The sequence below is a fragment of the Lotus japonicus genome, chromosome 4 (genome assembly GCF_012489685.1).
Source record: "Lotus japonicus ecotype B-129 chromosome 4, LjGifu_v1.2".
In the NCBI taxonomy this organism is placed as follows: domain Eukaryota; kingdom Viridiplantae; phylum Streptophyta; class Magnoliopsida; order Fabales; family Fabaceae; genus Lotus; species Lotus japonicus.
The window spans coordinates 61,929,240-61,955,884 of record NC_080044.1 but is presented as its reverse complement, the minus strand read 5'-3'; the positions used below and the strand labels follow the sequence as shown (position 1 = coordinate 61,955,884).

The following is a 26,645-nucleotide window of genomic DNA, read 5'->3' as shown; positions in this document are numbered from 1 at the left end:
TCCCAGTTAGGAGTAAGCTTGTTCCCCGGGGCTCCCGATCGCCACTTAAGGACCAGGTCGCCGACCTGCATATCTCGGATTGGAGAATTTGAAAACACTTCGGAAAATCTTAAAGATATCTGGCTCCGGCGATTCCGCCTTGTTCACTTTCTCGCCTGTGATCAACTATAAAAGTAGCGCAAGCTCAAACCATTGAACGATCGAGGTAACCGCCTTCCATCAAGCTCTTCTAAGTGATAGGCCCCATTACCAAGAACTTTAATAATGCGGTAGGGCCCTTCCCAGTTAGGAGTAAGCTTGTTCCCCGGGGCTCCCGATCGCCACTTAAGGACCAGGTCGCCGACCTGCATATCTCGGATTGGAGAATTTGAAAACACTTCGGAAAATCTTAAAGATATCTGGCTCCGGCGATTCCGCCTTGTTCACTTTCTCGCCTGTGATCAACTATAAAAGTAGCGCAAGCTCAAACCATTGAACGATCGAGGTAACCGCCTTCCATCAAGCTCTTCTAAGTGATAGGCCCCATTACCAAGAACTTTAATAATGCGGTAGGGCCCTTCCCAGTTAGGAGTAAGCTTGTTCCCCGGGGCTCCCGATCGCCACTTAAGGACCAGGTCGCCGACCTGCATATCTCGGACGCGAACCCTGCTGTTGAACTTTGCCGCCACGCGCTGCTTCATCGCTGTTTCCCGAATGTGCGCCTCGTCGCGCGTTTCCGACAAAAGGTCCAGCTCCACCGCCATGTTGGCCTGATTTTCCCCTTCAAAACCTGGTCGAGTCCGCCATGTAAAGTTGTCAATCTCCACCGGCAACATGGCATCTACCCCGTAGGTCATTCTAAAGGGGGTTTCCCTTGTAGTAGATTGCTCGGTGGTGTTGTACGACCACAGCACCGCCGGAAGTTCATCCAACCAAGCTCCCTTAGCCTCCGCAAGCCGTCGTCTTAGTCCTCGTAGGATTACCCTGTTTGCAGATTCCACCTGCCCGTTCGTCTGCGGATGCTCAACAGAGGCGAACCTCATCTGTATGCCCATTTCCCTGCAGAACTCCCTTGTTTGGCTGCTTGAAAACTGGGTCCCGTTGTCAGATACGATCGCCCTTGGGATCCCGAACCTGCAAACAATACGCTTCCAGTAGAAATTGACTATCTTTGCAGAAGTAATCTTGGCCAAGGGTTCAGCCTCAATCCACTTAGTGAAGTAGTCCACCGCCACCAATATAAACTTCATTTGTGCCCTGGCGGTCGGAAAAGGTCCGACTAAGTCCACACCCCACATGGCGAAAGGCCACGGGGCGCTCATCGTTACCAACTCTTTTGGCGGTGCCTTAGACAAATCCGCGAACACTTGACATTCCTTGCACTGCTTCACGAAGTCCATACAATCTTTCCTGAGGGTGGGCCAGTAGAAACCCGCCCTCAACACTTTGCAAGCCAAAGACCTTCCCCCGATGTGGCTCGCGCACACTCCTTCATGTACCTCAGACATTATCGCTTCGTACTTCTCTGGCGGTACGCATTTCAACAATGGCGTTGAGAAACCACGGCGATACAAGTGTCCGTCAATGAGAGTATAGTGACTCGCCTCCCGCTGCTGTTCCTTCGTGCATTGCTCCACTTCTGCCGGGTCCCCCGCCAAGATAGATATTATGGGATCCATCCATGTTCCCCCTCTGTTCACGCAGGCCATGAGCTCGCCTTCGATGCTTGGGTACGCCAGCGTTTCCTGAATCACACTTTTGTTATTGCCGGGCTTCCGCGTGCTTGCCAGTTTGGCTAGCGCGTCCGCCCGCTGATTTTCTGCCCGAGGAACGTACTCCACCACGACCTCTTTAAAAAGTGTCATCAAATACCGTACCCGCTCAAGGTACTTGATCAGATTAGGATCTTTGACCTGGAAAGTTCCTTTCACTTGATTCTCCACCAATTGTGAGTCCGTTCTTATCAACAAACTCCCGATCTTCACTTCCCGCGCCAACTTCAATCCGGCGATGAGAGCTTCATATTCTGCTTGGTTGTTCGTTGCTTTGAACTCGAATTTCAGGGATTGCTCCAACACTAGTTCCCCCGGCCCCTCTAACGTTACTCCCGCGCCGCTGCCACTACTATTGGAGGATCCATCCACGAAGAGAGTCCACTGAGTGTCCACTCTTTCAAACCGATCTGGAGTCAACTCGACCACAAAGTCAGCTAGTGACTGCGCACCAACCGTGCCCCGCTTATCGTATTGCAAACCATACTCTGACAATTCAACCGACCAGGCGACCAATCTACCTGATAAATCCGGTTTTTGTAATACTTGTCTCAAGGGCAAATCCGTCCGCACCTTCACGGGAAAACTCTGAAAATAAGGTCTCAACCGCCGGGCGGTGACGAGGACCGCCAGCGCCGCCTTCTCAATTTTGTGATATCTGACCTCCGCGCCCTGGAGTGTGTCACTAACAAAATAAACAATTCGATGCTCGCCATCTATCTCCTGCAACATCACAGAACTCAGAGCACTATCGCTCACAGCAAAATACAAATGCAACGGGTGTCCCTGTATTGGTTTCGACAAGATTGGCGGTGACGATAGGAGTTCCTTGAGGCGAACAAAAGCTTCCTCACACTCCGCCGTCCACTCGAATGCGACATTCTTGCGAAGACACTTGAAAAAAGGAAAAGATCTGTCACCAGACTTGGGAAGAAACCGAGATAAAGCTGTTATTCGCCCCGTCAAACGTTGGACCTCTTTCACATTGGAAGGGCTTTTCATCTGCTGAATCGCCTTGCATTTTTCTGGGTTTATCTCGATTCCTCTGGATGTGATCATGAATCCCAAAAACTTGCCCCCCTGAACACCAAAAGAGCATTTCTCCGGGTTGAGGCGCATATTGTGCTTCCTTATTTCGCCAAATGCTTCCTCCAGATCTTGATGATGGTCTAAACCACGTACTGATTTAACAATCATGTCATCAACGTAAACCTCCATGTTTCTTCCCACCTGCCCAGCATAAACCCTATCCATCAATCTTTGGTAGGTCGCCCCAGCGTTCTTTAGTCCAAACGGCATGGTGCGATAGCAATAATTGACTCTGGCGGTCATAAAAGCCGTTTTGTCCTCATCTGCCGGGTGCATGCGGATTTGATGATAGCCAGAATAAGTATCCATCAAGCTAAGCAGTTCGTTGCCCGAGGCACCATCAACAAGGCTATCGATGCTGGGAAGGGGATACGAATCTTTTGGACATGCTTTGTTTAAGTCTGTGTAATCTACACACATTCGCCATTTCCCGTTCGCCTTCTTCACCATTACGACGTTCGCCAACCACGTCAGATACTTCACTTCCCTGATGAACTCCGCCGCCAGCAACTTATCGACTTCCTGTTGCACCGCCTTCCCTTTGTCGCCACCCAAGCGCCTCCTGAGTTGTGAAATTGGCTTGACACTTGGATTCAATGCTAACCGATGGCATATGAAGTTTGGATCAATTCCAGGCATATCTTTGCAGCTCCAAGCGAACAAGTCTAAGTTCTCCCCAAGCAGTTTTGCCAGGCGCGTCTCCTGCTCTTCCGTCAGTCTGGTCCCAATCTTCAAAGTGCGATCGCCAAACTTTAGCGCCTTCGTTTCCTCAATTGGCGTGGGCCTATTTACTCGCCCCTCGCCACGTGGGTCAAGATTTTCATCCGAAGCTTCGATTTCATAACATCTATGACCAACCAACGCACTCTTCTTGCCGTACAAGTTAAGGCAATTATTGTAACACTCCCTCGCCATCTTCTGGTCCACCTTCAGCTTTCCCACCTTTCCACTGCTTAGCGGATACTTGACCGCCAAATGGGCTGTTGAAATTACAGCACAAAGGCGATTCAATGTATTTCGCCCAATGATGACATTGTAAGATGCCACCACCTGGAGAACCAGATACCTTACCTTCAAAACCCTTGCTCACTCATCTTCCCCAAATATTGTGTCTAGATCAATGTATCCCCGCACCATTACTTGTTCCCCCGCGAAACCTACCAAGGTTCCCGCATATGGAGTCAGATCATTGTCAGTTAGTCCCAACTTGTCAAATGCAACACCATAGATAATATCAGCCGAACTACCCTGATCCAGGAGTACCCTTCTAACGTTGAAACTGTTTATCCTTAACTGCACCACAATCGGGTCGTCCTTATGAGGCTTTATCCCCTCAAAGTCCGCCATCGAGATTGTTATGTCAGGGTGTACGAATCCAAAAGCGACCTCATGAACGGAATTAACGGCACGAACATGGCGCTTACGCGCCGCATGAGTGTCGCCACCGCCGCCAAATCCCCCGGCGATGGTGTTGATGGTCCCGACGGGCGGGCCTGAGTGTTGAGCGAACGTGTCATCAGCCCCTTTTGTGGCGATAGCCGCTGATTCTTGCTTTTTCTTGCCCTTAGTGTCCGCTCGCTCCTCCTCCCGCTTGTGCGCTTTGTTTTGATCGCCACCGTTGCGCCACTGGCCTTGACGATTTCCTTGATATCCCGCCCGAATCAACTTATCAATCTCTCGCTGCAAAGTCCAACAGTCATCCGTATCATGCCCGGCAGACCGGTGGAACTCACACCACTTCTTGGGATTGGCGTCCCGTGGCTGATACTTTGGGGCCTCCGGTTCATCCACTAGATTTGCGTCCCTCGCCCCTTGGAGCATATCAGATAAATCTGTGTTCATCACCATATCAGTTTCCTCCCGCTGGCGATGAGACTTAGATTGCCAAGGCCGACGTTGTTCATAATCATCGCGCCGTGGATACAACTGTTCCTTGGTCGGTTTGAATACCGACTTCCCCTTACCTGGTCTCTGCTGCTTGCCATCCCCCTTATCTTCGCCGCTCCTATCTTTTTTCACGCCCTTGGGCGATGTGTCGCCCTTTTCCAACTTCGCGCGCTTTCTTTTGAAAGCGTCGTCCTCCTCGTCGAGAATATAAGTGCTGGCACGAGCACGCATCTCTTCCATCGAGCGCGCCGGCTTACGTGTCAATTTGCTGTTCAACCCTCCCGGCAGCAAACCGTTTTTAAATGCTAAAGCACAAGCTCGAGGCTCCTCGTCCTCTACCTTAACCGACGCCGCGCTATACCTTGCCATGTACTCTTTCAGTGACTCCCCTTCCCGCTGGCGAATATTGTATAGGTCATTGATCGTCACCGGCTGATTCTTATTTGCCGAGAATTGCACTAGAAACTTGGATGAGAAGTCTCTGAAATTTGAAATCGATCCACGCGGAAAAGTTGTGAACCACGCCATCGCCGTCGATTTGAACGTCGATGGAAACATCCTGCACTTCATCGCATCTGACGCCGCAATTATCACCATTTTCGTATTAAAATACAGAAGATAATCTTTCGGATCGGAATCTCCGCTGTAAGAATCCAGAACTAACGTTTTCATGTTATCCGGAATCGCCACACTCTCGACGTCTTCCGAGAACGGACGGAACTCAGCCACGGAATCTGCTTCTCTGCTTCCATCATCTCGCTGCTCGCGACGGTAGAAATCTAACTGAGCCTGTAGATGCTCATTCCGCTGCTGGATGTTGCCAATGCTGCGCATCAAATGGCACCATTGCTCCTGTGTCACCGCCGGTTGTTGTTCCGGAGCAGGTGAATTCTCTGGTGAGCGCTCCAGAGATCCCACCTGTGAAGGCGATGGAGGAGGTGGCGGTGATGGAGGAGGAGAAGGCGACTGTACTCCTGCCGTTCGTACCGGAGAATCCAGGACCACACGATGAGGCCGTCGAGGCGGCGAAATCCGCTGTCGCATTGGTGAATGATGCTGCCTCCTGCGTCGAGTCTCCATCCAAACCAGAAATGATGCAAACTCGATCGGAAAACCAACACTAGTCACAGAATCAAAATCAGAAAACCAGAGAATTGCCTATTCACAATCAGAGGTAACTTCATGCACAATCAAACCACGTGGTCGTGGGTTCGATCCCCACAGACGGCGCCAAATGTTCTGGGAATGAACATTGAGGAAAGGTATAGTACCTAAGGGTAGAGAGATTGCGCTAGAGAGAGAGAGTAAGAGAGAGAATGCTGAATTTCATGTGTTATTTCATCAAATGAGCCAAAAGTCCCTTACACTTCATAACTACCTCCTATTTATAGAGCTTGGGTACTACCTATTGGGCCAATTGGGCCTCCGAGGTCAAGGCCCATCTGAAGAACAGGGCCCCGCCTCAGGGCGGGATACATGCTGGGCGTTGCCCCTCTAGGGGCTCGCCCAGTCCAGGGTCAATGCAATGGAGGAAGAAATGCATGCTCTATATTCAAATCAAACATGGGAGCTTGTCCCACGACCTACCAATACCAATTTCATTGGATCAAAATGAGTTTATTGCATCAAATACAAAGATGATGACTCTATTGCTCTTTTCTAGGCTCGGTTAGTTGCTAAGGGTTTCACTCAAATTTCTGGAATTGATTTTGATGAAACTTTTAGCCTTGTGGTCAAGCAAACTACCATTCGCCTTGTTATTGCTCTTACTCTCTCTAAATTGGGGCATGAGGCAACTTGATGTGAAAAATAAATTTCTACATGGTCATTTGAAAGAAACTGTTTACATGGAACAATCCCCTGGATTTGTGCACCCCGACAAAGCCGACCATGTTTGTTTGTTGAAGAAGTCTCTCTATGGTCTCTAACAAGCACATCGTGCCTGGTTTGATCGTCTATCCACATTCTTGTTCCATCTTGGTTTTCTTTGTAGTAAAGCAGATCCTTCATCATTTAATTTAAAAACAAACTCAGCAACTACATTGCTTCTAATCTATGTTGATGATATTTTAGTTGCAGGCAATGATGATTCCTTTATTGCAACACTTATACAACACCTTGCTCATGAGTTTGCCATCAAATATCTTGGACCTTTGAACTACTTCTTGGGTGTATAGATAATTCGCTTTAAGAGTGGTCTCTTCCTAAGTCAATAGAAGTATACCAATGATTTTCTATCCAAAACAAAAATGTTATCTAGTAGTGTCATTGCCACACAAGTTCTCAAGGAAAAGTCTTCTTCTGATGATGAAATACTACTGATGCTACTAAATTTAGTAGTATTGTAGGTGCCCTTCAATATTTGACATTCACTCTTCCAGATATCACTCATGCTGTCAATTGCGCATGTCAACGCTTCAGCAACCCAACTAAGGCAAATTTGAAGGTTGTTAAGCGCATCTTGCGCTATCTTAAGGGCACACAAAATTGGGGACTTCGTTACCTTTCCCAAACTCCATCTTCCTTGTATGGTTTTAGTGATGCCGATTGGGTTGGCTGCTAGACACTAGACGAAGCACAACATGTTTTAGTATGAATAAAAATCACTTTGAACAAGTTTAAGTGATAAAGAACATAGAAACGAGTGAGAATTAAAACTAGAAATAAGTTTAAGATACTTAGAATACAAATGACATCGTTATTTTATGCTTCTAAGGGTGAACAAATTACAATAATAATAATAATAATAATAATAATAATAATAATAATACATTTATATTTGGGCACGAGTGGTATTAAATTAGGCTCATGAATTCATAGAGAGTTCTATGACTTATTAAAATTAATAACTCTATTATTTTAAACCATCATGAGAAGATTCCTATCTTTCTCCTAGCTTGGTTCTCTCATTTAAGCAAACGAATTGTCTCACTCCTTAAAGACTTATTCGATGTACCTTTCTTCACTAGACAATACTGGAAGGTGAAGAGTGAGGACCCTGAGTGAATCATCCCATGCTATTATTGGAACATTTATGATTTTCAGCTAGATAAAGTGTCTTGTGGACACTGAGAACATGCAATGAAATCCTTCTCTTTTTCCATAAAAGCTTATAAGTCTCCAGCCTCTTGGAATTCGAGCACTGCCTCTCTTGCTCCTAGAGCTTTCACTTTAACAGAGCTAAACCCTTTGCAGCTCAGCAGATTTTGAATTGATTCAATTCGTTGGACATCGCTAATTGAAGCGATTGAGAATTTCACATATTCCCCACTCTCACCCTGTCTACCTCCTTTGTGAAATAAGAGCATTTGAAATCATTAGCCTCACCATTGTCAAAGTCATTATGCTCTCGGAGTATCTTCGTCCAAGAATTTTTCATCGGTCTCTCTGTGTTTTGTCTGCTCTCCAAAATTGAGGGTGACTCATGTTTATTTTTGTTAGAACAACAACGCGTATTACATATTAGAGTAGAGAGAAACACACAAAAGCTTTGGTAACGCAGTTCGGTCAAATTACCTACATCTGCGACTATAGAGCAGCTATAGTTATGTTTATTGATTCGTTCTGAATACAATAATTATGATTTTAGTGTTACAAGCATATATAGAGATACCAATGATTCAAATTACAATAATACCTTTATACCGCTTTGCGGCCCACGACCCTTTGCCCACTTGACACTGCCTATGAGTCATACTCAACAAATTTCCTATGGATTGCAAATGGAACCTTGCCATCGTCACAACCAGGGGTGCGACATCAATCTTCACCCCAATCAAAACTTCAATAGCTATGAGTGTTTCCTTCATTTCCATTCTGAATCTCTGCCTCTGTTTTCGGAATCTCTAGACAAACAACCTTTCCACTCTACCCACCCTACTCAAAATCTCTTTCGTATGGTTGTAGGAAGCTTGTTTCATCCATCCATCCACGAATAAAGTGCTTGTCGACTTGTCGTCATCTTCTATGCTCATTCTCTAATCCTCGTGCGTTCCTTGGAGGAACTTTCTCCCCAAACCTACCTTCTCCATCCCCTCATCTACTGACCTCCTTCTTGTAGGACTACTAACAGAAACATAAAATTGAAATTTAAATTTAAATGTAACATGTTGTTAGGATATCTTGCTATTAGTGATAGTAAGTTTGTTCGGATTTTATTTTTAAATTAACAACTCTTCAATGTTGTATATATACATGTATAACAGAGTCATGTAATTTTAAGCTTTTCAAAAATAAAGTTATTGTTTTCAAGTTTCTATGTGGTATCAGATAAGTCTTCTGCTTAAATTGCAAGGCAATCGATCCTCATCTTGCTTACCACGCACAAACCGTATCAATGGCCATCATCTCCACAACTTGATCAAGCATCTCTTCCACCATGGCACCCATCATTTTGGACGTTTGCACTTTAAACCGTTGTTTATCTAATAAATAGACTTCCCACCCCTACTCTTCACATGAAGTCTCCATTTTTCACCCTTTTTCACCATAAACCAAATTACTCTAAGTTCAAAATGTTGGGATGTCTTTCTTTTCCTTGGCTCAAACTATACACAACTAATAAATTCCAACCTCATTCTGAACCATGCTCGTTTTTGGGTTATAGTCTCACACAGAGTGATTACATTTGTTATAATTTCAAAACTAAAAAAAAGTATCACTCTCGTCATGTTCAATTTGTGGAAGATATTTTTCATTTTTCAAATAAAAATCACTTTATCTCCACAAGTCAATATGGTCTCTCCTCTAGTCCAGTTACCTCTGTGCCACTATCATGTAAGACCAATATTTGGTTCTGTGTACATTTCTAGTTTTTTATGATAGCAAGTATATATTTTGAGTATGAATAACTTTGGTACTCTAACGTTTGTCTTTTGTGTACTTGACAAACATGTTCTGATTCTGATTGAATTTGGTATTCATCAGAAATCAAAGACCAAAGTGTTGACCAACAAACCGCTTCTGCACTCACTACGTTCTGATGAACGATAGTTCAATGCTTCAGATGTTATGAAGATTAAAGCTCTGATAAGGGTTCTGAAGAATCAAGTGTTGAAGACTCTGAAGACTAGAAGTTCTGAGTGAATGGTCAAAGACTCTGAAGACTTGAAGATTCTGAAGACCCAAAGAAAGTTGGCTCTGAAGACCAAGTGCTTCTATTCTGAACACCAGAAGTTCTGAAGGGAACGGTCCAGAAGCTGAAGACTTGAAGTTCTGAAGATCCAAGCATCCTCGTGACTCTAACTAGAAGCTTCACAAGTTCACATTTGAAGCGCGCCTCTGAAGATCAGAAGTCAACAGTAAAGGACAAAGAGTCACTATCAAATAGTACAATCGCAGTGTACTATCCTGATCAGTCTACCTACGAGGATCAGCCATTGTACGCTCTGGAAATTCCAGAAGTACCCTCCAACGGATAGAATTTCACAACAGAAATATCACCTTGTGCTTGGAGTATTGAAAGGCTGAAGAAAGGAAGAAAAAGCTAAGACACTACATTGCAATACAACTCTCATTCAAGCGATATACCTTAGTAATATTTTTCTTCACTATTCTTACCACTACTAAAAAATAGCAAATTAGGGAGGGGCGAAATCCGTCGCTAAATTTACCGACGGAACGCCATCCGCCGTGTAAAGTGGCGTCGCTGAATATTTAACGACGGAAAATTAAATCCGTCGCTAATAGCGACGGAAATAGGCCGTCGCTAATTTATATAATTTCGTCGCTAAATCATTTAGCGTATTAGTTCTTATTCCGTCGCTATTTGCGACGGTACAATCGGTCGCTAAAGGATCACATTCCATCGCTAACTATCTGACCTTTTTATTTCCATTCCGCTAAATCCCTCGCTAATTTAGCGACGGAATGTTTCCCTCGCTAATTCATGAATTCCTATTGAAATTCTACTGTCACGTGCGTATCACAGTATAATCTATTATCCATCAATTTCTTATTTTCAGGCACATCCATGTTTCTAACACAAACACAATATACAACCAATAAGAAGCAGTTCAGTAAATGAATCCTCAATTTTCATGCACATTCAAGCTTAAATCAAAGCATTCATCAATAAGCAAGTAAATTGCAAAAACATGCATTATAAGACTGCTGCTAACTTGTTATAGAGAACTTTAAAATAATTCTTAATTGGTTGGCTCTAATTAGTTTAGTACCAACAACATAAAGGAGAGGGATAACAAATAGCTAGAGCTAGATAGATTCACTACTTGCCTATGAGATGAAAACCATAACAATCTGTGCTGCAGGAAGCCTAACCTCAACACATTTTGCCAGCTGCAACAGTAATTGGCCAAAATAAAGGGAAATAAATCACATATTCCCATTCTCAATTCCTAAACTTAGAGAAAGGTACAAGATGATAGATGCTTTATACCTTTGGGAAACCAAGATGATAGAGACCAAGGCCTGCAAAAGTTACATAAGGGACTACACAAAGTGGGTTAAGGAACCTAAAACAACACAAGAAGAAGCAGTTAAAGTGATTCAACAAACATAGCATATATATTTTGCTACACATAGCTAAACGTGAAACAAAACAATGCTGAAAAATTATCAAAGAAATTCCTCACTGATTTCATATGCAAAGTGAACACTTTCAGAGTTAAAGAATAAATGAGATTAGGTGAACTGATAACCAGAAATGATATTTAGGCTTGTGTGAGATGTAATTATCTATTTCTTCCTAAATTAGAGTATGCAAACATACAATAACTAGAACACATTTAGTAATATGATGTATTTTCATAAATAAGTACCTATCTCAAGAGTAGTTACTGCAAACTCAAGAGCAGCATTACACTCTGATGATCCATTCTGCCCTCCAACAGAAGAGAAAAATGATGAGAATGGAAATAACAAATAAGAATAGTTTGAATGTCACTTAGTTATAGTTATAAGGAAAAACAACCAGAAGCAATTATGCAAATACCTTCATCACAGGTACAAGATTGGCGATGTTACGTATTATGAATACTTCTCAAGGTTGGAATCCCGATATGTTGGAGGGGCATACCCTAGAGTCTGCACAAGCAATTACAAAAAACTGTACTTGGATTTATCAGTTAAGAGTTAAGACCAATGTCTTAGTTGAATTACAACATGGACAGTAAACATACAGGAGCCAAAGAAATTAAGCTAAAATGTAATGAAAAGGGGGGAATAGTTATGTAACAAATAATTGAATGGAATACACAAATCCTCTTGTTATCAGCACCTTTGGATATTGAGCTTTAGCAAGAGCTTGAAAATGCTCCAACTCTTTTCTGTCTAAAAGAAAAATAGCTTATTAACCATACTGAATTGAGAAGAAGACAGTTAGTGACAGATTGAGTAAAAAAACCTTGATATTAAAAGTTGTTCTGGTTCCTCTGTTTTATTGCTGACATTCAAGGATTCTCATCTTGTTGGTTCCTCTTGGCTTGGTGTTCTGGTTCTGGCAACAGCAGGATCTACAAGAAGAACTAACTGGTAAGCCTTCATGTCATCAAAAATTAATTATGCAAGGGTAATTGAAATAAATATGACACAACATGTGAACTGATTCGAGAGATTGCATAAAACTAAAACTAGGCATATGACACAACATGTGAACTGATTCGAGAGCTTGCTCAACATTACGGAGTGCAAAAAATAGGCAAATAGAAATAGAACAGTAGCCAACTAAAACTAATAGCTAAAATCTAAAAGGCTAACTAGTAAACTAAGTAGCCCAACACAACAGAACAAAAATACAACAGAAACGAAGACTAATGATAAAGCATTTAGGTGAATGAATGTATATGAAATATTTTACATTGTATTTTAAACAATCAAAATCTGAAAGGAAAAATCACAAATTCTTCTTAAATATTGAAAAACACTGAACAGGAACGATACAAAACACATTACCCTCCAACAGTGTTAAACCTCTGTCCTTAGATCCAAATATCCAAATATTACTCCCTGGCTGCAAAAGTATGTTCAGTACAATCTTGGTTGACTAGTTCAGGTCCTCTATAATCTATATGATTAGGATTTATCTCATCATCAAGATGTTGTTATTAGACTATTTCTTTGCAAGTAATTTAGAGCCACTTTAGCATCTTGGAAGTAATCTATAGGTCCTCTATAATCTATTTCTATTTTTCATGGCAAGTAATTTAGAGCCACTTTAGCATCTTGGAGTCTCAGTTTCCATCAAGTCCTAACTTTTTGTCGCAGTCCGTCGGTAATAGCGACGGATTATTATCTGTCGCTAAAATCCGTCGGTAATTCACGTTTTTTTAGTAGTGTACTTTGTTTACACTTTGCTTGTTTAGAAGCTACTTTCTTGTAAACACAATCTTTCAAACTCTTGATTGTATTTCCTTAAGGGACCGGTTAGGTCAATAGTCTTGAGAAGACTAAGACTTATGTGTCTTAGTGTTTGCTAGTTCTTAGAATTGTTAGTCACTGAGCAAGGTGTGCTAGTGCAGTTGTAACATCCTTTGATCAGTGGATTACCTTCATTCGACGAAGGAACAAATCACCTTAACGGATGGACTGGATTAGCTTGAGGATTTGTTCAAGTGAACCATGATAAAATCCTTGTGTGTTTCTCTCTTTACTCTTTGCTCTTCTACCTTTGAAACCGAGAGACTTTAGTGAACTTAAAAAGAAACCATTTTTATTGCAAAACTCTATTCAAACCCTCATTTCTAGTGTTTTTCATACCTTCACTTCATTCCTCAAACCACTCTTTCCTTTAAGCACATTTTTATTATTATTGCTAAAATTGTTTGTGAGCAGAGCGAGGTAAGTGGTCTAGGTATGCCCCGCGTGGGTTCTCTTCGTGTAGGTTGGCTCGCGTTTAAATGAGTATGTATTTTGGGTAGTTTTCATCTACTCTGCTTAACCTACGGATAAACAGGCTAACCCGCATGCCATTAATGTATTTTAAAATAAAAAAAATTAATACTAAAAATACCTTAAACCCCCCTTAAAATTTAGAAAAATAAAATACAAAATTCCAACCTTAAAAAATCCTTATATACAAGCGTTTCTTCTTTTTAATAAAAAAATAACACTAGGCATCTCTACATGGTCCATGTGAGTTTTTATTTTTTTAAAAGTTATTTAGGCCCACGGATCATTCTTCAAATTTGTCAGTTAAACCATTTAATCCATGTGATAAACAGGCTAACCCATATAGACCCACATTTAAACAACCACCATTCTCCATCTAAAGCCCAGCGGACTGCTGGTTATGTAGACTTTGGCCCGCTTACTCACTCCATTTGTGAGTTGTTTTTTTAGGAAAGGGTGGGAGAATATATTTTTATTTTCAATTAAAATATGATGCAATTTAATAATTTTTAAAAATTAATGATATAAAATAATAAAATAACATAAACACAATATTAATCACTTATTTATTATAATAAAAAATATATATAATTCTTCTAATCTGGAAAATAAAAATATACCCTCCCATTCCACTCACTTCAAAACTCACTCACACACTACTCACAAATAATAACCCTGAAAAAAGCATTTACATTCTTTCCCATATTTTTGTTACTTTATTTTTGGAGCTTTTGCTGCTCCCTGCTCATTGGATTCAACGTGTTACTTCAAAAACAAAAGATAACCAGCAAAGTCGTACCACAACCACTAGGACCTCAATAATGGCAGTGACGTATCTACCTGTGTCACCCAGAAATAACAGTTTTTAGTTCAGACTACTACTGCTATATGTTAGATCATATACAATGGTTTTCAACACTCAACACCACTTTTTTTTCTTCCCAACACTCCACATCATCTTCTCTCTCCAATTCAACACTCATTCAACTTTTATCCACTCCAATAATTTTTCATTCAACACCTTATCCCACCACTCACCCTACCCCACCACTTTTTTATTTCATATTTTTATTTAATTTTATATTTTTGTTTTTATGATTATATAAAATTACAATTATCGATTTAAATAAAATTAAAACAATAAACATTTAACAATTTAATTTTTTTTAAATATAGAAAATAATATATTTTATTTTCTTAACTTAAAATGCAAGATAACAAACTAAGCACACAATAAGATGGTGAAAAACTTGGATTTTTTTCTGTGTCCAAATCTAACAAAACCAAGTCTCTATTTATAGAGGAAAAAAAATCATGAATTTTGGTATAAAAAATTTTTCCGAAATTTTTTTTTCTAATGAAATAATTGAGTTTAAAAAATTAAGAAGATAAAAATCCAGCGAACCAATCAGGGCTCGCCACGTGTCAGACCCTATCCAACATTTTCATTTTCTCTCTCTACAGCGCATGACACACGCGCCCTGTCGAGCCGTGCATCACACGCGCCTGGCCCGGCCATTCGTTGGCCGTCACATGGCATTCCGAGACCAAACTCAACATGTTGAATAAACTCAACACCTCTCTCCTCTCTTCTCAAACTCAACACACCCCTAAACACCACTACACTACCCACTCAACACTAAACACTAAACTCAACTCACCCATTGTAAATGGTCTTAGAAGGAAATAACGGTAAGAAACCCAGGAATTGCTCACATGATATTATATATGTCAATTTCGGAAAAAAAAATCATTTAAAAGAAAAGCTAAAAATTCAATAAAAAGGTTAGAATTGTTTTTATAAATTTAGACATGATCAATCTTAATCACAATTCACAAGTCAAGTAAAAATAATTATGGGATTATAATTTGATGAATTAGATGAAAGGAAAAGTGAAAGAAGATGCATACCTGATACCATTGTTTTTAACACGAATGTGTTGGCTTGAATGTGCTTGATGACTGAAAAGAATGTTTAATTTAATTTCTTCCCCTTTATAACCGGAGACAACGAAACTAAATATTACTATTGCTTGGTTTACTATACAGTATACAATGATGGATGAATTTATATATAAGCCACAACGAGGAAAATTAAGGTAATAATTGCATCTCATTATAATATACAATTACAGAAAAATAAATCAAATCCTAGTAATTGTAGTAATTATACATGTACTGATGTACAATAATAAAAATGGTTTTTTTTAGATAAGCCAAATTTTATTGAATGAACTACAAGGGGTACTTCAACCCAATGCAGGAAAAAAAAAAGCAGAAGAGAAAGCGACATAAAACAGCTCAAAACAAAAAAAACCCCTCTCACCGGAAGCAAATCTTAATAGAAATGCCTCATTAAAACCTTGCTAGAAAAACCCCCTTAGGAAAAATCTAGTAAGGAAAAAGAGTACATTAACTACAAGTACAAAGCAGCACTGCCGGGAGAAAAACATAAACCCGACAAACCCCAACTCAAAATATTATTCTCCATCTAGCAGATACAGATTCCAACACATAGCAGCACCACCATAGTCCACGCTCAAACCAACAAAATGCAAGACACAGATCCCAGGTAAAAGTAGTTACTTTCCAAGCAGCCCATGAATGCAAAGCAAAACAAAAATGATACTGCAATCCCCTTAACAGACCCCACAATGGTTCCAAGTAACACATGAGGAAAGCAACACTATCAAGTACCACCACCACTTGAACAGCAACGAGAAATGCATCCTCCAAGTGAATTATTGGAAACACAGTCCACCAAAACCACATCAGAGTGATACTAAAAGCCCAGCAGTTTACAACCCATGAATGCAAACTAGTGGATTAGTGAACCAATCATAAAAGGGGTAATGAAAATCCTTTGTGTTAGCTTTAGACCACGCCCAGGAGTGTCTCTTGATAAGCTCCAACACCTTGTCATGATTAAACTGCTCACCTCTAAACACAATTGAGTTCCTCATTAACCAAAGGTTCCATACAGTCGCTAACCACACAGATAAAGCTGCACGCATTTGTGTGTTGTTCCAGCCAATCTTAAAACGAATTAGAAGATCCCTCGGGGAGGAAGCAGTAACACTGTTTACACCAAGCCAATCAAAACCAAGCTGCCAAATCTACGGCGAGCATGGGCACATGAATAGCAAATGCCAGTAAGATTCCACACAATTACAACAGAAACTGCATTGAGCTTGTTCTTCATCAGTCAAGACCCTACGCTTGAGAAGATTCTCCTTGCTTGCAATTCGATCCAATAAAATTCTCCATGCAAAAGCCTTTACGTTTGAAGGTGTAAAAGACCGCCAAACTTCAAAAGCCGCATGATCTTGCTCCATGAAGGTAGAGCCCTGCAAAAGTAAGTAAGCAGAATTTACTGAAAAATTACCATCATCGCTAGCCAGCCAAGTCCAGCGATCTAAGGAACCTTCAAAGAGCTAAATATGACTGAGATCAGTCATCAAATCTGCCTCCCATTGTAGCTCGCGACCCAGCAGCGGTCGACGCCATCGAAATTCCCAATGCCAACTGCCATTCAGCCATCTCCCACACTCAGAAATAGCAGCCCTTTTCAGCCTTGAAAGGTTATACAGTCGAGTGAATTTGCAGCGGAGACTACCCTGACCTACCCAGTCCTTGTGCTAAAAACTGGTGTTGTTTCCCCATCCGGACTGACTTCCGTGAGCCCTCACTAAGCCAATTTGATCCTTCTACAGTGCAAGCCCCTTGTACATCACGCCACCACGCGGACTCAGGCTGAAAAGACTGATCTGGGTACTTTGATCTAATTACCCGACTCCACAAACAGTTAGGATCCATACGCCATTTCCACATCCACTTCCCGAGCATCGCCTTATTAAACATTGATAGATCCTTGATGCCCAAACCACCAGCGTCTTTAGGTTTGCAAATGGTTGCCCAACTGACCCAAGTGATCTTTCTCTCTTCTTCTCTTTCGCCCCACAAGAATTCCCTCATAATCCTGTTACAAGTATTAACCACACACACAGGGATACGGAAGAAAGATAAGAAAACAGTGGTACAACTGAAAGAACACTCTGAATAAGGCAAATGCGCCCTCCAAAAGATACTGATTTACGCCTCCAAGATGATAGCCTACGCCGGAATTTTGAAATAACTGGTTCCCATGTTTGAAGGCGATCGGCCCGAGCCCCAATGGGAATGCCAAGATAAACGAACGGAATGCTCATCAATTTACAGTGTAAGAAGGAGGCAAAATTCTGCGCAGAGTTCAAATCAAGAGCAACAGAAGCTAATTTGCTCTTACGAAAGTTCACTTTGAGCCCAGAAATCAACTCAAAACATCGAAGGATTCCCTTCATCACAACCACATTCTTGAACGAGGCTTCTCCCATAAAGATAGTGTCATCGGCAAACTGAAGGAGGGAGACCTCACAAGAACTATTAGTCCCCACTTGATAACCTTTAAATTCTCCCAGTTTAACAGCATTCATGAAAAGGCCATTAAGACCTTCCGCCACAATAAGGAATAAAAAAGGTGCAAGCGGATCGCCTTGTCTAAGTCCACGTTCCATCTTGAATTCCGCTGTTGGACTTCCATTAACCAAAATCGACACAGAGGCGGACTCCAAACAGCTCTTAACCCAAAGAATCCACTTATCGCTGAACTTCATCCGCTTTAGTATATACAACAGAAAATCCCATTCAACAGAGTCATACGCTTTTTCATAGTCCACTTTAAAAATCAATGTTGGTCTCTTCCTAACTTTGGCATCATGCACAACCTCATTCACAACTGAAACACTGTCAAGCATGTACCGCCCTCCAATAAAAGCGAATTGACGTTCATCAATCAGTTTCCCCATCACAGGTTGTAACCTCAATGCAAGCAGGTTTGAAACAACCTTGTAGATGCAACCAATCAAGGAGATAGGTCTGAATTCATTTAAATTTTGGGGAGAATTCACCTTTGGAATGAGAGCAATAAAAGATGCGTTACTGCCCTTAGGCCAAGCTCCCCGACGGTGAAACTCCTTTACTGCCTTAGAGAAATCACCCTTTAGAATTGACCAGAATTTTTGGATGAATTTGAAATTAAACCCGTCAGGGCCCGGGCTTTTATCACCACATCCCCAAACCGCAGACCGAATTTCTTCATCAGAGAAAGGAGCTGATAGAGAAGAATTATCCACATCTGATAAAGTTTTGAAGACAACCTCATCCAATGTAGGCCGAGGACCCGAGACAGACTTAAACTTTGATTCAAAAAAGCCTCTTACAGCCTCCTTAACACGCATAGGATGTTCGTCCCATATGCCATCAATTAGTAACCCCAGTATAGAGTTGGCACGCCGCTTTCAGTTAATTGTGGAATGGAAGTAACTGGTATTTTCATCTCCTTCTGCAATCCATTTTGTTCTGGCTTTCTGACAAAGTAATGATTCATGAAGACGTAGGACTTGCCAAAATTCAGCCGATAACTCTCTATGACGCCCTTGATCCGCCACAGAGAGTTCCCCATAATCTGCCATAGCATCAAGGGCATTAATTTGGTGAACCAAAGACTCCCTCTTGCTGTTTAAATTACCAAACACATTTTTATTCCAATCTTTCAGATTCAAGCGAAGGCCCTTCAATTTTCCTTCAGTATGTACGCTCCCCAGCCTCGGAACCGCAGATCAGACCAAGATTTTTCCACTACTGCAGGAAGAGACGGGTCATTGAGCCAGCAGTTAAGTACGTGAAAAGGTTTAGGGCCCCAATCCTCCACTGAACGTCGCAGCAGTAATAGACAATGATCTGAAATATCACGGTCCATGACAAGCTGTGAACAATTAGGCCATAATTCTGACCAGTGATCGGAAACCAGAAATCTATCTATTCTGCTCAATGCCATATTATTTGGTCTTTGCCACGTAAATTTTTTCCCTGCCAGGGGGATATCAGAAATAACCATGTCAGAAATAAAAGAATTAAATTCATACATATCACGCCGCTGAGAGCTATTGGTTTGTGCTATGCCCCTGCGTTCCTCTTCACACCACACTGAATTGAAATCTTCAGCCAAGCACCAAGCCAAGATTGAACAGCTCGCCTTCCAATCTCTCAGTGCAGCCCATAAAATCATTTTCTGGTCCAAATTGCAAGCAGAGTATACATTCACAATAACACACTTCTGGTGACTATGCTCCCAAAACCCGATAAGGCCAAGGTAACCAGAACCCTGCACAAAATCTTCCAAGACAAAAGTGTTCAGTTTCCAAATGCACAGTAGGTCGTCAGCTGCATTAACAGCTGGAATTGCACGCCAGTCAAACTCTGTATCACCCCACAACTGAGCACACAAACGTCTATCTACATAACTCGACTTTGTTTCTTGGATGCATACCATGTCTACCTGATTTCTACAGAGAACCTCTCGAATCACCCTCCTTTTAGCCGTATCTCCCAACCCTCGAATGTTATATGAGAGTATCTTCATTGATCATGATTATTAATCCCACCTTGGACATGTCGCAGTACTTCAGTAGCACCTGCTTCATCTCTCTGCTGAAGTGCTTTCAATCTGCTAATCATCTCCTCATCACTACCTGTGAAGGACGCACCACACCTCTTGCCAAGCTCCCAAATCAATTCAGCTTGAGACTGGCGTCCCTCCAACCACAGGGTATGTCTAGGATTGCTGCAAATTGAACTCTGAGGGTACTCTTGGTGTATTGCCTGTCGAAGCTCTCTCCTTTGGGATGAAGCAGAATTCTGTGACACCGTTCGTTCAAGTAAGGCTCCTGTTCCTTGAGAAGACCTTGATCTTGCCCTCCTCGTCAGTATCTCAAACTGGTTGCTCACCTCTACCGTAATCACTTCTTTCATGCCCGCGTTAAGGTCTAAAGTACCCGCACAAAATTGCTGTCGTCCCCCTCCCTAAGTTGCTGGTTGTACGTGCTGAGTTTCAAGAACTACAATTTGTGAACCCAAATCCCTACCTTCAAAATGGGGATTTTTTAACCCGTCACCCCCCACCTGGGTCGGGTTTAAATTTTGTTGTTGGTTTCCTGGGGCAAGCTTCAGACTCAGGTCCATCTCAGGGTTGATAGAGCTCACCGAGCCATGTAGAGAGATGGGCTGGGTCATAGAATGGCCCATAAGTGCTGATCAATTAACCATAAAAAAAACTACAATAGTTGTCGGAATATAACAAATCAGAAATAAATCCGTTAATAGAGAAATAAATCTCAACCATATATATCCACTCTATATATAATTAAGCCCATGATTTTGAATCTAAGGGAGTTAAATATCTATTTTTTTCTCATGATGTCATATTTCATGAGATTTTATATTTGTTTTTATACATCGAAAAGATGATGAGATTCTATATTTAAATATGAATTTAAATAATATTAATTTTTTTTGTGATTAAAAATAGCATGTACTTTTACTTATAAGTCAGTCTAAACAACTTATGAAAAATAAGGTCAAAATAGCATTAATGCAAACTATAAACTATTTACATTGTCAAACCCTTACATAAACATATCTGCTATAAAAATAAGTTTAACAAACGGACAAATAATGTTGATGAAGAAAATTTTCAATGCAAAAAAGGAACCGTAAATATTATGAAGGGGACATAAGGGTGGGAGAGGAAGGTCCAGGGTTCGAATCTTGAAAGAGAAATTACAAATATTTTTGCAGAGGATAACTGGCTTATTTTAGTATTCGGGCATTTAATTGATATAAAGGTTCTTCTCTTTTCTTCAAAAGTGGAATGGAGAATGATGATCCTCTAGAGTTCTTTTTATTTTTGAAACATTATCTAAAGTTCTAAAAAAAACTACAACATGTACTATTTACGATCCGATTGAAGGCTATCTAGAAAATTTATTTATTTATATTTTTTTTAGAATGAAAAAGCCAAACAGACATTTGGTTAAATGAAACCCTTTATTAACTTAAATGTGGAACGAACTTGCCTCTATACTCGACGTCTTGCGAGCTTGTGGATTGGTTCCGTCTCGTATAGTCTGGCGAGACCCATATAGATGACACCTGGCAGAACTATGCGAGACGAGTTACTCTGTGGGCTGGTCCTTGTGACGACCAAACTCACACCCTACCTAACTATAAAATAAGAATATCTTCAGAGAACAACACTTTTATTGATGAACTTTGAAGAAGTACAAGACCTTTGGGTCAGAATTCATCGATGTCCAATTGATAGTCTGAGAACGTCTCCAGGAAAGTTAGCCTCACTAAGCGTCATTAAAAGCAATTCCGATCCTTTCCTTAGACAAGACGTCACAGAGTCTCGCATGGACTCCTCTGAATCTTTCCCGATAACTTTGACAAACTTAATTACAAAAAAAAAAAACCCACTGCTTTCATACTTATTTTACAGTCTGATAGAGTACGAGTCCAGTCGCACACGTCTTCTTCCATCGGCTGGTCTTTATTCTACTCGAACACTCTCGTATATTCACAACTATTTACAGCTCGCCCTGCCTTGACCACTTTTCACTCGAGATCTTTCTCCTCGAACTCCGTCCCTAAGTTGTTCAATTAGAACAACCAATCAAAACAAGAAAACCAGAGAACAAGAGGGGTGAGAAGCAATCCAACACACTCAAACAGGAGAAACAGTGTAAAATAAATAAGCAAGTAAATCCAGTAAAAAGTAATAACGCATCCAACAAAATCATCCAAGATTTCAACACACTCTAGACGAGGATGTGGATCACAATCAAATCCAATCATTAAAAATCCATCACACTCTTGATGAGGATGTGGATCACAATCAAATCCAATCATTAAAAATCCATCACACTCTTGATGAGGATGTGGATCACAATCAAATCCAATCATTAAAAATCCATCACACTCTTGATGAGGATGTGGGCCCAACATTCTCCAGGAAAGTCACCGAGAAGCCGCTCGGCAAGATGATCCTCGGAGGGCCTGCAGTGTGAATTAGGTTCCGGATGGGACAAACCTCATCATCACCTGTTGGTAGGTCCCACCTAACCACACCCCAAGGACCGCAACCCTTACGGTATCCCCTAGATCTCACAGCGTTACCCAATGGCACAGCCTGGCCTTGACTGTCCAGTTGGGGCCACTGACCTTTCCTGCTCATAGAGTATCCACAAGCCAATAGAAATCTCTTGGAATTATTCTGAGAATTGATCAAATAATATTTTCTTTTAAAAATCGGGATGCCTCAAAAAAAATGTTTAAGAAAAATTCGGAGGCTCCTTCTTCGAGTCAATTCTCAGGAATAAATCCCGTTTGAAATAATCATTTTTGAAAACAAATAGGACCCAAGGGAGGTCCAACACCTATTTATTCACACTATACTCCCTCATGAGTTGAGCATTCTCCCCCCCTTACCTTTCTTCGAAAAATCCTCCGATCGATTATCTGCAATAATAATGTCGTACATCACTTTAGTCACTTCTCACCTTAAGGTTATAAAATTCCATGTTATTCTTTAATATCCGGTTTTTTTTTTAATAATTAGGCGGCAAGGTCGTCCATCGTTATATAGCTTTAAAATCAGGCTGCTTAGCCGACCATCATTATATAACTTATAAGGCGGCATAGCCGACCATGCATTTTCGATAGGCGGCAGAGCCGACCATTGGTGGATAAGGCGGCAGAGCCGACCATAATATCCAAGGAATTAATTAATTATTAATTATTTAGCTTAAACTTGAAAAATTCATAACTTTTGTTCTGGATCTCCAAAATTCATTCCGTTTCTTTCTAAATGTTCATTTTAATCCCATGAATCATAATCGACTCTTACTTTGCATTGAATCATTAAGAATAGTGAGTTATAAGGCCGGGAAGTTGCATACCTTCTCGTCTCTTGAAACCCTATCAAACCAAGTTAATTTTCCGAACCGAATATGTATATGGAACCTATGGAAGACAAGGATTTGAACTATGCAAGAAAATCCAAGTTCTGAGCAGTTTTCCGGTGAGCTCGCCGGAGAAGGTGGTGGTTGGCGGCGGAGCTCCGGCGGGAGGGTGGAGTTAAGGGTGGAAACCGGTTGGAAAAGCTTCCTCTCACTCCCAGGAACTCAATGGTATAGGTGGGTAGCTGAAAAGGTCTCTGGTTTGGCCAAAACGATGAACACCGTGAAGCTTTTCCGGTCAACAATGGCAGAATGAAATATAGACCTCCAAACTTCAAAATTCTTGCACGAATAGCTTCCTGGTGAAATTCTAAGCAAAATAGACTCTTGTTTCGACAAAATTGATGGAGATTTGAGGGAGAACCGAGAGCTTAAAGTTTCGGAATTTCTTGAGCTCGGTTGGGTGTTTTATGGTGGTTGTTGGGCGGAGAAGATGTTAGGGAAGGCTTTAGGAGGCTGAGGGGAAGGTTTAGCAAGGATTTGGAGGCTTGGGTTGCTCTAATTTGAGCTGGTTTGAACTTGAACTTCGTGGTGGTATTTATAGACAAAACCAGGGACCAAAGTTTGAATTAAAACTATTTCTGAAATCACGGTTAGGTCCTTCAGAGTTAGGTCAGTTCGCAGTTTAGTCCTTCCTGAAATAATTTTTTATTCTCATCCTTATCCTTTGAATTCTCTAGAACTTGATTTCATCCTTATCCTTATCTTGATTTTTATTTTTATTTTATTATACTATAATAATTGCATTAATAATAATACTAATTAAAATACTCCTATTATTTCTAGTTGAGGGAAAAATTTAGGTCGTTACATTTCTCCCCCACTAGAAAGAAAATTTCGTCCTCGAAATTTCATACCTAGTTGAAGAGAAACGGATGACTTTTCTTCATTTGATCCTCCAATTCCCAAGTGGCTTCTTCTTCCATTCCCGTCCCCCAAGCTACTTTGACCAACGGAATCTCCTTTCCCCTAAGTTGCTTGATTCGTCGATCCACTATTTGTACTGGAGGGACACTAAAGGTTAAATTGTCCTTCAACTGAATGGTCTCCGGTTCCAGTACATGGGAAGGGTCAGGTACATATTTTCGCAGTTGAGATACGTGGAATACATTATGAAGATTTGATAATACTGGTGGCAAAGCAATCTGGTATGCGACTGGGCCAACCCTTTTTATAATTTGATAAGGCCCAATAAATTTTGGAGTAAGTTTCTTGGCCTTCAATACTCGTCCTACTCCCGTGGTCGGGTTTACCTTTAAGAAAACATGGTCTCCTTCTTGGAATTCCAGAGGTTTCCTCCTTTGATCGTAATAACTCTTTTGTCGATCTTGAGACATTCTCATCTTCTCTCGTATGTCTCTTACTATCTCTGTCATCCTTTGCACCACTTCCGGTCAGCTTATCTCCATCATTGAACCAGCATAGTGGTGTTCGACACTTTCTTCTGTATAACGCCTCATACGGTGCCATTCCGATACTGGAATGAAAACTGTTATTATAAGTAAATTCGATCAAAGGAAGGTATTGATCCCAGCTCCCTTTGTATTCTAGTACACAAGCTCGCAGCAAATCCTCGAGAGTCTGAATGGTTCTTTCCGACTGACCATCAGTTTGAGGATGATAAGCGGAGCTTAGTCGTAGTTGAGTTCCCAAAGCTTGATGTAAACTTCCCCAGAATCTTGATAGGAATCTGGGATCTCGATCTGAGACAATAGTTGTTGGGATTCCATGTAATCTTACTATTTCTTTTATATATAACTGGGTTAACTTCTCCAGAGAATGGGTAACTTTGATGGGTAAAAAGTGTGCTGACTTTGTCAATCGATCCACAATTACCCATATAGCGTCGTATCCAGAAGAAGTTCTTGGTAATCCGGATACAAAATCCATGGCTATAGCATCCCACTTCCATACCGGAATCTCTAGGGGTTGTAGCATCCCAGCAGGCTTCTGATGCTCAACTTTCGCTTTTTGGCACACCAGGCAAGCCGCTACATATTTTGCCACATCCTTCTTCATTCCTCGCCACCAAAACATTTTCTTTAGATCTGCGTACATCTTATTGGTTCCTGGATGAATGCTCAAATTACTCTTATGTGCTTCATCCAAGATCAACCTTCTCAAAGTTGCATCATTGGGTACACAGATTCTGTTGTTGAGTCGCAAAATTCCTGTGGCATCTTCTCTAATCTCAGCGCCAGCCTCTTTTCGTTTTTGGAGATACTCATCATTTTGTTGTGCCTCCTTTACTTGCTCCAGAAAATCATTGGAAATTTTTAACATTCCCAGTTTTAAGTTGGTGGGGGTAGTTTCTACTGCCAGATTCAGATTACTGAACTCTTCGATTAGTTCCAGCTCCTTGATCATCATAGCTGAAACATGAAGAGATTTGCGACTCAAAGCATCAGCTACCAAATTAGCTTTCCCAGGGTAATATTGCAGGTCAAAATCATAATCCTGCAAGAAATCCATCCACCTTCGCTGTCTCATATTCATCTCCTTCTGGCTAAATAGAAATTTTAGACTCTTATGGTCACTGTATACCACGAACTTGGCTCCATACAAGTAATGTCGCCATAACTTCAGGGCAAACACAATAGCGGCCAATTCCAAGTCATGAGTGGGATAGTTTTCTTCATGAGGTCGGAGTTGTCGTGAAGCATACGCCACAACCTTTCCTTGTTGCATTAGCACGCATCCAAGACCCTGCTTAGAAGCGTCACAATACACTTCAAAGTCTTGTTTAGGATCAGGGATAGTTAACACTGGGGCTGTCGTCAGCTTGGTCTTTAACTGTTGAAAACTTTCCTCGCATTGCGTAGTCCACACGAAAGGTTCTCCTTTGCGAGTAAGCCGAGTTAAAGGCAAAGCCAGTTTCGAAAATCCTTCAATAAACTTCCGATAATAGCCAGCAAGACCAAGGAAACTCCTAATCTCTGTAACAGTCTTTGGCCTTTCCCACTTTAACACCGCTTCAACTTTAGAGGGATCAACAGAAATTCCCTCAGCAGTGACCACATGCCCAAGAAAATTAACCCGATCCAGCCAAAATTCACACTTAGATAGCTTGGCATACAGTTGCTTTTCCTTCAATATTTGCAGAACAGCCCTTAGATGCTCCACGTGCTCCTCCTTTGTTTTCGAATATACAAGTATGTCATCGATAAACACAATG

General features: G+C 41.2%; 1 protein-coding gene across 1 annotated transcript; it reads right to left on the bottom strand.

Moving 5' to 3' along the window:
• Positions 1 to 18,876: 18,876 nt before the first annotated feature.
• Positions 18,877 to 20,034, bottom strand: LOC130713117 (uncharacterized). The gene is made up of 2 exons (XM_057562916.1): positions 19,294 to 20,034; positions 18,877 to 19,077 (listed from the first exon to the last, which is right to left on the bottom strand). The coding sequence occupies exons 1-2, from the start codon at positions 20,032 to 20,034 to the stop codon at positions 18,877 to 18,879; spliced, it is 942 nt and encodes a 313-aa protein (XP_057418899.1).
• Positions 20,035 to 26,645: the final 6,611 nt, after the last annotated feature.